Consider the following 13,996-nt stretch of genomic DNA (forward strand, 5'->3'; position numbering starts at 1 on the left):
TTGGACTTATCCCACACAAGGAAATGCTCAAGGGGGGAAAAGTAGTAGTGAGAGCCTAAAATTCCTTTCAAAAGTAAACCAAAAACCTGGCTGACAGTGCAAAACAGGTTGTAATGAATGGCAGTATCTAGTACTTACAGATAAATATCATTTTGTATACGCTTTATTATCAGTTCTTCTCAAATAGTGGGGGATACTATGTCAGGGGCAACATAAAAACACAATATATACACTATATATCAATGTATATCAATACAGTCTGCAGGGATACAGTCCGTAAGCACACATGATCCACGGGACAAATTTTCAAGCGTTGACCGGTCCGCAGCTACAAAAAGGTTGGGGACCACTGCTTTAGACCCCACTTCGAAAAGCTGTTTGCTACAAAATGTGCTCATTGCAGCCATTAATCCTGTCTTAGTCATTTTGATTTTTAAAAAACCCAGCACAAATGATGTTGCTAATTCAGTTATATTAAGTCATACTTGCCAACCTTGAGACCTCCAATTTCGGGAGGTGGGGGGTGGGTGCGGGGGGCGTGGTTAAGAGGGGAGGAGTATATTTACAGCTAGAATTCACCAAGTCAAGTATTTCTCATATATATATATATATATATATATATATATATCTATCCCCGCGACCCCGAAGGGAATAAGCGGTAGTAAATGGATGGATGGATAGAGAGATAGATATATATATAGATATAGATATATAGATATATATAGATATAGATTATTTCCCTAGATAAGTATTTCTTTTATTTATATATATATATATATATATATATATATATATATATATAAAAGAAATACTTGAATTTCAGTGTTCATTTATTTACACAGAAACACACACATAACACTCATCTACTCATTGTTGAGTTAAGGTTTGAATTGTCCATCCTTGTTCTATTCTCTGTCACTATCTTTCTAATCATGCTGAACACCCTCTCAGATTATGCATTGATGTGTGGCACGCACAAAAGTGCTTTCAGCAAATGCACTAGATGGCAGTATTGTCCTGTTTAAGAGTGTCACAACATTGCTCTTTACGGCAGACGGACTGCTTTACTGTAGACGTTCTTTATATTGTTGGAAAGCGGACTCAGGTCCGCATGGAGCTGGAGGGGGCGTGGCCTCCAGCTCCGCCTGAATTTCGGGAGAAAATTTGTCCCGGGAGGTTTTCGGGAGAGGCGCTGAATTTCAGGAGTCTCCCGGAAAATCCGGGAGGGTTGGCAAGTATGTATTAAGTATTACTTATTGAGTTGATTTACCGTATTTTTGGGATTATAAATTGCGGTTTTTTTCATAGCTTGGCCGATGGTGCAATTTATACTCTGGAGCGACTTATGTGTGAAATTATTAACACATCACCGTAAAATATAGCGACGTACCGATAGAAGAGGAAGCGGCGCATTGTCTACCTTTGGAGTTGGCAGAGTTGTTTAGAAGCGACACAGAGGAAGAAGATTTCATGGGATTTAGCGATTAGGAGTGACAGATTGTTTGGTAAACGTATAGCATGTTCTATATGTTATAGTTATTTGAATGACTCTTACCATAATATGTTATGTTGGTTATTTATGCCTCATATAACGTACACTTATTCAGCCTGTTGTTCACTATTCTTTATTTATTTTAAATTGCCTTTCAAATGTCTATTCTTGGTGTTGGCTTTTATCAAATAGACTTATACTCCAGTGCGACTTATATATGTTTTTTTCTTTCTTTATTATGCATTTTCGGCCGGTGCGATTTATAATCCGAAAAATACGGTATGTTTATAGTTAATATAAGGATACCATTTGTTTTTCATTTCAGGCAAATTGATTGATTGGGGTTAGAGAAAATAATATATATAATATAATATAATTAAAAAAAACAGGTGGTCTGAATTTAACTCAGACCTGGGCAAATTAAGGCCCGATAAGCTTTTCAATCCCACCAGATATTCCTAAATAATTTTTTTAGATGTTTAAGATGTAAAGTGTAGCTGCCATTATGATGTGCAGTGATGTTTTCTAATGACCGTAAGTCTTCAACTATACTAAGTCTTTCAATGGTTGGAATCTGCACTTTTGCGTGATATACTAGTTACTATGGTAATGTAAGTCACAGCAGCTGACACGAGGCACCAAGCAGTGTGGGTGGGGAGCGTTTCCACAGAGTGTTTCCAGAGTGGGCAGCCTGAAATGTGGGTGTCAGGGACAGACGCGGAAGGAAATTTTTACAACAAAGTTCTAAAGCTTAGTGATATATCAGATTGTAGGTGGGGGTTTTTTACCCTTCGTGTTCATATTTCACTGTTTGTTGCATTTTTGTTGATAGTAAAATATGTGGATGGAGAGGGGGAGTGACGTTTATATGTTGTCAATATTCAGTGTTTTATCCTTCATAGTTAATATTGTAAATCCCACAATCTTTATTTTCATGTACATTCTGGGTGTCTCCTTCAGTAAAAAAAATGTAAAATTCCATTCCGTTTTTTAAGGCGGTCTGTCATAACGTTTTCAGCATTCAATCAAACATTGTGAGGTTTTGTATTAGTGTTCCTAAAAGTAAATATACCGACCCCAGACACATTTTTTTTCTCTAAATTTGGCCGCCCGAGTCAAAATAATTGCCCAGGCCTGACTTAACTGCTACTTTTAGGGGTGTTCCCCTTCACTTATCCAAGTCAGAGGTCAGATTTCCCAGTTTACTTCAACGCACTATTACCAAACATCCAATCAGACAGCTTAGTGGCATGGTGCTAGGATGCATATGTGCAGGGTATTGAGGGGCTGCTATGATATGCTGTGTAGTATTAAACAGCGTTATTTCTTTATTTTGGCACTGACATATAGAATTTAAGAAGAACTTTGATATAATTGATACTTTACCTGTACTTTGTTCACCTGGGTCGTCATGAATGTTCATAGTGGAGCCAGACAGAGGGGTCCCTTGAAGAAGATTTGAAAACCTGCACATGGGAAAAGTGTAACACATGTTAATGGTCCGTGTAATTGCTCAATCAATCACATTCCAATGTGTTACTTTTTCATGACTTCGCCAACGAGTCCCGTGCTTCCATTTCTGGCACCTGTACTGTCGTACTTTTGGTATTCAATGGCCGCTATGAAAAGGAAAATAAAGCGTTAAAAAATGAAAAGCGCACACATTGAGTGTGGGCGACGAGATGAAAATGTTCATCATATCAGATTCAAATGCCAAGTCAGGAAGGGTTCCTACCAGGACGGCTTGAGCCGGTGCCTTTGAGTCCAACAAAGCCGTTCATGTCCGTGATGATGTCACACTTCTCCAGGATTTTCCTCACGTTCTCGTAACACTGAAGCAATTTTAGCAAGCATGAGTTGAGTATTGATGGCATCCATACCAAGGTGGGTTTTGTATTGATACTTTTGTTGCAGTTACTCTTCTATGTGTCCATTAATTACTCAATTTTCCTCTTGTGTCGGTGCAAACCACACATTTCTGTCTTTGCCCCTTGCTGCTCTTATTTTTCGCAAAGATCTGCATGTAACAAAGTTATTTTAGTTGTTGTTTTTTATTTCATGTTTTAAATTGTCACATTTTTGCTATTGTAGTGCACTCAAAATATTATTATTTTTTCATATTAACCACACTTTTGAATTTGGAATATTCCTAATTAACTAATCACTCACATAATATAATTTAACCTAAAAAAGACCCTATTACAGACCTGGGCAAATTAAGGCCCGGGGGCCACATGCGGCCCTTTTAAGCTTTTCGATCTGGCCCGCCGGACATTCCCAAATCATTTTTTTAGATGTTTAAGATGTAAAGTGCAGCTGACATTATGATGTGCAGTGATGTTTTCTAATGACCGTAAGTTTTCAACTATACCAGGGGTCGGCAACCCGCGGCTCTTTGATCACTCTGATGTGGCTACCCTCCCGATTTTCCCGGGAGATTTCCGGACTTCGGTGCCTCTCGCAGAAAACTCCCGAGATTAATATTTTCCGATTTTCACCCTAACAATAATAATAAGGGCGTGCCATGATGGTACAGCATTTAGCGCTCTCTACAATTTGTACAAACAGCGGGGTAGCCTAGCCTTTTGTTGTATGCATCTTCTGCATGAACACGTAAGTGACAGCAAGGCATACTTGCTCAACAGCCACACAGGTTACACTGACGGTGGTCATATAAAACAACTTTAACACTCTTACTAATAATGCGCCACACTTTGAACCAAAACCAAACAAGAATGACAAACACATTTCGGGAGAACATCTGCACCTTAACACAACATAAACACAACAGAACAAACACCCAGAATCCCATGCAGCCCTGACTCTTCCGGGCTACATTATACACCCCTGCTACCACCAAACCCCGCCCCCACCCCAACCCTGCTCCCCCACAAATCAACCCCCCCGCCCCCCAAATCATTTTTTTAGATGTTTAAGATGTAAAGTGTAGCTGCCATTATGATGTGCAGTGATGTTTTCTAATGACCGTAAGTCTTCAACTATACCAGGGGTCGGCAACCCGTGGCTCCGGAGCCGCATGCGGCTCTTTGATCACTCTGATGTGGCGACCCTCCCGATTTTCCCGGGAGATTTCCGGACTTCGGTGCCTCTCGCAGAAAACTCCCAGGATTAATATTCACCGATTTTCACCCTTACAGCTATAATAAGGGCACATTTGGCGCCCTCTACAATCTGTATTAACAGTGCCAGCCCAACACTTGTTATACAATATACATCATCTGCTTGCACACGTACGTGACAGCAAGGCATACTTGGTCAACAGCCACACCATATAAAAACAACTTTAACACTCTTACTAATAATGCGCCACACTTTGAACCAAAACCAAACAAGAATGACAAACACATTTCGGGAGAACATCTGCACCTTAACACAACATAAACACAACAGAACAAACACCCAGAATCCCATGCAGCCCTGACTCTTCCGGGCTACATTATACACCCCTGCTACCACCAAACCCCGCCCCCACCCCAACCCTGCTCCCTCACACATCAACACCCCCCCGCCTGTGCGTTGGTTGAGGTGGGCGGGGTTTGGTAGCGGGGGTGTATAATGTAGCCCGGAAGAGTTAGGGCTGCATGGGATTCTGGGTATTTGTTCTGTTGTGTTTATGTTGTGTTACGGTGCAGATGTTCTCCCGATATGTGTTTGTCATTCTTGTTTGGTGTGGGTTCACAGTGTGGCGCATTATTAGTAAGAGTGTTAAAGTTTTTTATACCGCCACCGTCAGTGTGACCTGTGTGGCTTCTGTGTGACCTGTGTGGCTTCTGCTTGCTCACTTACGTGAGCAAGCAGAAGCCCCATACAATGTGTGGCTGGGCCGGCACGCTGGTTGTAGTGGGCGCCAAATGCTGTACCATCACGGCACGTTCGAGAGAATAGTTGCCCTGAAATTCGTAGTCTGCTGGAAAATCGGGAGGGTTGACAAGTATGACGCTGTCAAGCGCCATTCATTACTCGCGGGCCGCACTAACATTCAATTTTCATATTAAGGTGCGGGCCGCTTGTCTGAGACCCTTGGTTTATACATAGCACAAAGCAAAAAAAAAACTTTGTATGCAGTGTTATTTCATTTTAAATTTCAAAAGATTTTTGTGGCTCCCATTGTTTTCTTTAATTTGTGAAACTGGTCAAAATGGCTCTTTGACTGGTAAAGGTTGCCGACCCCTGAATTATACTAAGTATTTTAATGCTTGGAATATGCATTTTTGCATGATATACTAGTTACTATGGTAATCTAATTAGTTACTATGGTAATCTAATTAGTTACTATGGTCATCTAATTAGTTACTATGGTAATCTAAGTCAAGGCAGCTCAGACGAGGCACCAAGCAGTGTGGGTGGGGAGCGTTTCCACAGAGTGTTTCCAGAGTGGCCAGCCTGAAATGTGGGAGTCAGGGACAGACGCGGAAGGAGATTTTTACAACAAATTTCTAAAGCTTAGTGATATATCAGATTGTAGGTGTTTTTTTTTTTCATATGTCACTGTTTTTGTTGCATTTTTGCTTGGTTGTAAAATATGTGGATGGAGAGACGGTGAGACGTTCATATGTTGTCAATATTCAGTGTTTTAATGGCCACAAAATATGCTCCCGAAAATCAGTTGATCAGGGAGTAGAGCTAAACCCCAGGAGACGTATTATGTTCTCTGGCAGGAAGCTCACTGTGCCACTCTTTGAAAAGCCCCACTTTAGACGTGTGACGACTCACCTCATCGTCGTTCACACACTGCATGGACAAATGATTACAATGCACCCACAACCCGTTCCTCAGGACTTTCAGACGCTCCTCTTCCTGCTGCTGAAACATCTGCAAGGCATTGGAACTCCTTACAACAAAATATATGACATACAGTACAGGCCAAAAGTTTGGACACACCTTCTCATTCAATCTTTATTTTCATGACTATTTACATTGTAGATTGTCACATCAAAACTATGAATGAACACATGTGGAGTTATGTACTTAACAAAAAAAGGTGAAATAACTGAAAACATGTTTTATATTCTAGTTTCTTCAAAATAGCCACACTTTGCTCTGATTACTGCTTTGCACACTCTTGGCATTCTCTCCATGAGCTTCAAGAGGTAGTCACCGGAAAGGGTTTTCACTTCACAGGTGTCATAGTTTTGATGTGACAATCTACAATGTAAATAGTCATGAAAATAAAGATTGAATGAGAAGATGAGTCCAAACTTTTGGCCTGTACTCTACATTCATTAAAGATGCATCAATAATGGAATCGTAGCTCCTGAATCGTAATCGAATTGTGAAGTGCCCAAAGATTCCCACCTCTACTAGGCATCATGGGAAATGTGGTCTTCTTCTGGCAAAACACTACCGCTTTGGTCAACCAAAACTGAAAGTTCTTAAGTGGGGCTTTAAGAGTCAGTATTCCACATGAGTGAAAATTGGAATCGACCAGAATTTTCAGAGGAATTTGGCAGAAAGGTTCACAGCGGGAACAACAACATTTTTTTCAGTCTGCTAGTTTTGGTTTTCATGGCCTTAAAGGGGAACGTTATCACAATTTCAGAATGGTTAAAACCATTAAAAATCAGTTCCCAGTGGCTTATTATATTTTTCGAAGTTTTTTTCAAAATTTTACCCATCACACAATATCCCTAAAAAAAGCTTAAAAGTGCCTGATTTTAACCATCGTTATAAACACCCGTCCATTTTCCTGTGACGTCACATAGTGAAGTCAACACAAACAAACATGGCGGAAAGAACAGCAAGCTATAACGACATTAGCACGGATTCAGACTCGGATTTCAGCGGCTTAAGCGATTCAACAGATTACGAATGTATTGAAACGGATGGTTGTAGTGTGGAGGCAGGTAGCGAAAACGAAATTGAAGAAGAAACTGAAGCTATTGAGCCATATCGGTTTGAACCGTATGCAAGCGAAACCGACGAAAACGACACGACAGCCAGCGACACGGGAGAAAGCGAGGACGAATTCGGCGATCGCCTTCTAACCAACGATTGGTATGTGTTTGTTTGGCATTAAAGGAAACTAGCAACTATGAACTAGGTTTACAGCATATGAAATACATTTGGCAACAACATGCACTTTGAGAGTGCAGACAGTAATAATTTACCTCTATTATCAACAATACAATTGTTTCAAATGCAACAATACATATATGTAATGATAACTTGAAATACAAAAGAAAGCAGATAAATGGAGGGGAACAAAGAGAAGCAAATTATATTAACCTTGTAGATTGTTATAGTAAAAATAGGTTAAGCTTTATCAGTGTGCCGTTTTAAAACAAACTTTTATTTTGTTATTTTATTTATTGCTATTATTATTAATGTAATGTGTTTTATTCATTTATTAATTATATTTTATTTGTACATGTATTTTAAAATATGATTGAAATCATTTTTTACACCGCGTTTATTTGAGTTATTCTCAAAGGTGGCGATTTTCTTTAACCCCAGTGCAACGCCATCTTTTGTTTTTGTTATTAATGCTCAGAGGTGGGTAGAGTAGCCAGAAATTGTACTCAAGTAAGAGTACTGTTACTTTAGAGATTTATTACTCAAGTAAAAGTAAGGAGTAGTCACCCACATATTTACTTGAGTAAAAGTAAGAAGTATGTTGTGAAAAAACTACTCAAGTACTGAGTAACTGATGAGTAACCTGTTCGTTTAATGATGACGGCAACAAATAATGCACAAAAACATAAAAATAGCAATGAGCAAATTCAGAGCCAGGAATACCTCTTCAGCAACTAAAACAATAATATATATTAAATAATAATACATTAACATAAAAAAAATTAAGGCATATTGAGCCACAGTAACTTAAAGGGGAACATTATCACAATTTCAGAAGGGTTAAAACCATTAAAAATCAGTTCCCAGTGGCTTATTATATTTTTCGAAGTTTTTTTCAAAATTTTACCCATCACGCAATATCCCTAAAAAAAAGCTTCAAAGTGCCTGATTTTAACCATCGTTATATACACCCGTCCATTTTCCTGTGACGTCACATAGTGATGCCAACTCAAACAAACATGGCGGAAAGAACAGCAAGCTATCGCGACATTAGCGATATTCAGACTCGGATTTCAGCGGCTTAAGCGATTCAACAGATTACGAATGTATTGAAACGGATGGTTGTAGTGTGGAGGCAGGTAGCGAAAACGAAATTGAAGAAGAAACTGAAGCTATTGAGCCATATCGGTTTGAACCGTATGCAAGCGAAAACGACACGACAGCCAGCGACACGGGAGAAAGCGAGGACGAATTCAGCGATCGCCTTCTAACCAACGATTGGTATGTGTTTGTTTGGCATTAAAGGAAACTAACAACTATGAACTAGGTTTACAGCATATGAAATACATTTGGCAACAACATGCACTTTGAGAGTGCAGACAGCCCAATTTTCATCAATTAATATATTCTGTAGACATACCCTCATCCGCGCTCTTTTCCTGAAAGCTGATCTGTCCAGTTTTGGAGTTGATGTCAGCAGGCCAGGGAAGCTAGGGTCGATATTCTTCTCTTGATCATCTTCGGTGGCATAAGGGACGGTGTGAGCCAAGACATCCAGGGGGTTTAGCTCGCTCGTCTGCGGGAACAAACTGCCGCCATTGCTTGCCGTGCTACCGAGGTCCTTTGTCCCTGAATTGCTCACTCACTCCGGCAGATTCAATGGGGGGTCTGGCGGCAGATTTCTTTGACTTTATCGTTGGAAATGCATCTGCTTTGAGTGTCGCAGGATATCCACACATTCTTGCCATCTCTGTCGTAGCATAGCTTTCGTCGGTAAAGTGTGCGGAACAAATTTCTTGCCACTTTGGCATCTTTGGGCCACTGGTGCAACTTGAATCCGTCCCTGTTCGTGTTGTTACACCCTCCGACAACACACCGACGAGGCATGATGTCTCCAAGGTACGGAAAACAGTCGAAAAAAACGGAAAATAACAGAGCTGATTTGACTCGGTGTTTGAGAAAATGGCGGATTGCTTCCCGATGTGACGCCACATTGTGACGTCATCGCTCCGAGAGCGAATATTAGAAAGGCGTTTAATTCGCTAAAATTCACCCATTTAGAGTTCGGAAATCGGTTAAAAAAAATATATGGTCTTTTTTCTGCAACATCAAGGTATATATTGACGCTTACATAGGTCTGGTGATAATGTTCCCCTTTAAACTGTCAGCCTGACGGCAGCAGGTCAATCTGACCAGAGTGTGACGTGTCCTTTATTATTTCCACTCTATCGTTAATGCAGAGCCAGCTATGATTTCATGGAAATGAAACATGAACAAATGAAATTTATGAAGATAATTGTTGCATTTGCACTTTTTGAAGTGAAATGGTTGTCACTTCACAGGTGTGCTTGAAGCTCATGGAGAGAATGCCAAGAGTGTGCAAAGGGTGGCTATTTTGGAGAAACTAGAATATAAAACTCTCCTCTCTGAGCTGCCACCTTACCGTGGTAGAGGAGTTTGCGTGTCCCAATGATCCTAGGAGCTATGTTGTCCGGGGGCTTTATTCCCCCTGGTAGGGTCTCCCAAGACAAACTGGTCCTAGGTGAGGGATCAGACAAAGAGCAGCTCGAAGACCTCTATGACGAATACAAATAAAGGACCCAGATTTCCCTCGTCCGGACGCGGGTCACCGGTGGCGAGCGCCTGGTGGCCGGGCCTGTCCCCATGGGGCCCGGCCGGGCACAGCCCGAAGAGGCAACGTGGGTCCCCCCTCCAATGGGCTCACCACCCATAGCAGGGGCCATAGAGGTCGGGTGCAGTGTGAGCTGGGCGGCAGCCAACGGCAGGGCACTTGGCGGTCCGATCCTCGGCTACAGAAGCTAGCTCTTGGGACGTGGAACGTCACCTCGCTGGGGGTTCAACCCGGTGGACGAGAGGGTAGCTTCCCTCCGCCTTCGGGTGGGGGGACGGGTCCTGACTGTGGTTTGCGCTTACGCGCCAAACCGCAGCTCAGAGTACCCACCCTTTTTGGATTCGCTCGAGGGAGTACTTGAGAGTGCTCCCCCGGGTGATTCCCTCGTTCTACTGGGGGACTTCAATGCTCATGTTGGCAGCGACAGTGAAACCTGGAGAGGCGTGATTGGGAAGAATGGCCGCCCGGATCTGAACCCGAGTGGTGTTCTGTCATTGGACTTTTGTGCCCGTCACAGATTGTCCATAATGAACACCATGTTCGAACATAAGGGTGTCCATATGTGCACTTGGCACCAGGACACCCTCGGCCGCAGTTCCATGATCGACTTTGTAGTTGTATCATCGGATTTGCGGCCTCATGTTTTGGACACTCGGGTGAAGAGAGGGGCGGAGCTTTCAACCGATCACCACCTGGTGGTGAGTTGGCTGCGATGGTGGGGGAGGATGCCGGACAGACCTGGCAGGCCCAAACGCATTGTGAGGGTTTGCTGGGAACGTCTGGCAGAATCTCCTGTCAGAGAGAGTTTCAATTCCCACCTCCGGAAGAACTTTGAACATGTCACGAGGGAGGTGCTGGACATTGAGTCCGAGTGGACCATGTTCCGCACCGTTGTGGTGAAGAAGGAGCTGAGCCGGAAGGCAAAGCTCTCAATTTACCGGTCGCTCTACGTTCCCATCCTCACCTATGGTCATGAGCTTTGGGTTATGACCGAAAGGACAAGATCACGGGTACAAGCGGCCGAAATGAGTTTCCTCCGCCGGGTGGCGGGGCTCTCCCTTAGAGATAGGGTGAGAAGCTCTGTCATCCGGGGGGAGCTCAAAGTAAAGCCGCTGCTCCTCCACATCGAGAGGAGCCAGATGAGGTGGTTCGGGCATCTGGTCAGGATGCCACCCGATCGCCTCCCTCGGGAGGTGGTTAGGGCACGTCCGACCGGTAGGAGGCCACGGGGAAGACCCAGGACACGTTGGGAAGACTATGTCTCCCGGCTGGCCTGGGAACGCCTCGGGATCCCCCGGGAGGAGCTGGACGAAGTGGCTGGGGAGAGGGAAGTCTGGGCTTCCCTGCTTAGGCTGCTGCCCCCGCGACCCGACCTCGGATAAGCGGAAGAAGATGGATGGATGGATGGATAGAATATAAAACTGTTATTTCACCTTTTGTTGTTAAGTACATAACTCCACATGTGTTCATTCATAGTTTTGATGTGACAATCTACAATGTAAATAGTCATGAAAATGGTACTGTACGTTGATGCAATATGCAAACTAACAACTCATTTAATTGTTGCTGTAAATCCTGCAGTGTTGCCTCAGTATGTCGTTTGCCAACATAGGAAGTTTGTAGATTAGTAACTCATTTTATTGTATAGGCTTAGGAAGTATTGCACATCCTCTTTGAGAAAGCAGGCAATGGGTATTGCCAGTCTTGCTGTAAAGTTGTACCGACTGTACATTCCCCCGCCATGAGTTCATACCTCGCACGTGTTGCTGTGCGTTGATTCCCATTCTTGACGGATATGGTCCAGCTGATTAATGTTGGATGTGTACTGTCTCTCTAAAAAAAAACATTAGCATGTGTCAGTAAAAAAGTATGTTAATTCAAGTCACAACTGCATGTAGGAGTGTTGTGACATCCTCCAATAAAAGGGAAGTTCCTGTAAGAACAGCACAATTAGTCTTAAACTTCTTACCGGCCTCCTCTGCAGCTTCTTTGCACTGTCTGGCTTTGTTGCTCAGCTAAACAAAAGATTAGTATTACTACTTCTACAATTTTGCACAGAATCTAGTAAAAAAAAAAAAAAAAAAAAAAAAGCCCAACATTTACACAAAAATTCACGTATCAAAATCTTACCTTGTCCATTTGCTTGGGAGTGACTGTGGAAGAGTTGCTCATCTTATCGACTGTTTGCTCGGCCTCGTCGGCTTCTCTGCAGCGTTGCTCATAGTGTCGCTCCGACTGCAATGCACAAAGACACCGCATGAAACAGCAAGGGGAATAAAGTTATTAAAGGTTGGATTATCAGGTACAACTAAGAGAGTTACATATATGATAATAAAGTACATAGTGTAAGTACCCTTTAAAAAGCTGAAATCTACCTCAAACGACAACTAATGGTTGCCAAGGTGATTCAAAGTAATATTTTGGTATTGACACGTTACATCTGTGCATCTCCTAAGCAGAGGTGGGTAGAAACGCGCTACATTTACTCCGTTACATCTACTTGAGTAACTTTGGGATAAATTGTACTTCTAAGAGTAGTTTTAATGCAACATACTTTTACTTTTACTTGAGTATATTTATAGAGAAGAAACGCTACTTTTACTCCGCTACTTTTATCTACATTCAGCTCGCTACTCGCTACTAATTTTTATCGATCTGTTAATGCACACTTTGTTTGTTTTGGTCTGTCAGACAGACCTTCATAGTGCCTGCGTTTCAACAAATAGTCACTGGTGACGTTCACTCCGTTCCACCAATCAGATGCAGTCACTGGTTACGTTGGACCAATCAAACAGAGCCAGGGGTCACATGACCTGACTTAAACACGTTGAAAAACGTATTCGGGTGTTACCATTTAGTGGTCAATTGTACGGAATATGTACTGTACTGTGCAATCTACTAATAAAAGCTCCAATCAATCAATCAAAAATGTGAAGGAAAAAAGACCCTTTTGTATTTCAACCGTACATCCCGTCAAAAGCCTAAAGACTGACTGCACAGTTCCTGTCTTCACAATAAAAGTGCCGCTCCATCGCGCCTGCGCTTTCGAAATAAGAGTCTCCCAAAGCCAGCGCAAACAAGCTAGCAAGCTACGGAGTTTGCCGCCAATGTATTTCTTGTAAAATGTATAAAAACGAATATGGAAGCTGGACAAATAAGATGCCAAAAACCAACCACTTTCATGTGGTATTAGACAGAAAGGAGGACTTTTTTCTCCTCCATTCGAAAATGTGGACGTTATCAGCACTACTGTCTGATTCCAATCAATGCAAGTCATCAGAATCAGGTAATACACCGACTTATATTCTTGTCTTCAAGAAAGGAATCTATATGTGTTAAACATGCATGTATATTCATTAAAACACCTTTAACATGTAAACAAAAACGGCAAAATAAATAAATATAAATTATATACTGTATATATCAATGTATGTGTGTGTATATATATATATATATATATATATGTGTGTGTGTATGTTACTCATTAGTTACTCAGTACTTGAGTAGTTTTTTCACAACATACTTTTTACTTTTACTCAAGTAAATATTTGGGTGACTACTCCTTACTTTTACTTGAGTATTAAATCTCTAAAGTAACAGTACTCTTACTTGAGTACAAATTCTGGCTACTCTACCCACCTCTGCTCCTAAGGCAGTGGTCCCCAACCACCAGGTTGCCAACCGGTACCGGTCCGTTGTTCGATTGGTACCGGGCCGCACAAAAAATGTTTAAAAAAAAACAAAAAACTTTTTTTTATTTTTTTATTAAATCAACATAAAAAACACAAGATACACTTACAATTAGTGCACCAACCCAAAAAACCTCCCTCCCTCATTTA

General features: G+C 41.8%; 1 protein-coding gene across 1 annotated transcript in view; it reads right to left on the reverse strand.

The window, feature by feature from the left end:
* Nucleotides 1-13,996, reverse strand: part of pstpip1a (proline-serine-threonine phosphatase interacting protein 1a) — a 54,915-nt gene that overhangs the window by 466 nt on the left and 40,453 nt on the right. The window contains exons 7-13 of the mRNA XM_061970393.2: nt 12,288-12,392; nt 12,127-12,172; nt 11,911-11,990; nt 6,227-6,325; nt 3,228-3,324; nt 3,033-3,111; nt 2,879-2,958 (exon numbers count right to left, since the gene is read on the reverse strand). Coding sequence (XP_061826377.2) covers nt 2,879-2,958; nt 3,033-3,111; nt 3,228-3,324; nt 6,227-6,325; nt 11,911-11,990; nt 12,127-12,172; nt 12,288-12,392 — 586 coding nt within the window. The remainder of the gene's footprint in view (nt 1-2,878; nt 2,959-3,032; nt 3,112-3,227; nt 3,325-6,226; nt 6,326-11,910; nt 11,991-12,126; nt 12,173-12,287; nt 12,393-13,996) is intronic.

This window comes from Nerophis lumbriciformis, linkage group LG10 (genome assembly GCF_033978685.3).
Source record: "Nerophis lumbriciformis linkage group LG10, RoL_Nlum_v2.1, whole genome shotgun sequence".
In the NCBI taxonomy this organism is placed as follows: Eukaryota; Metazoa; Chordata; class Actinopteri; order Syngnathiformes; family Syngnathidae; genus Nerophis; species Nerophis lumbriciformis.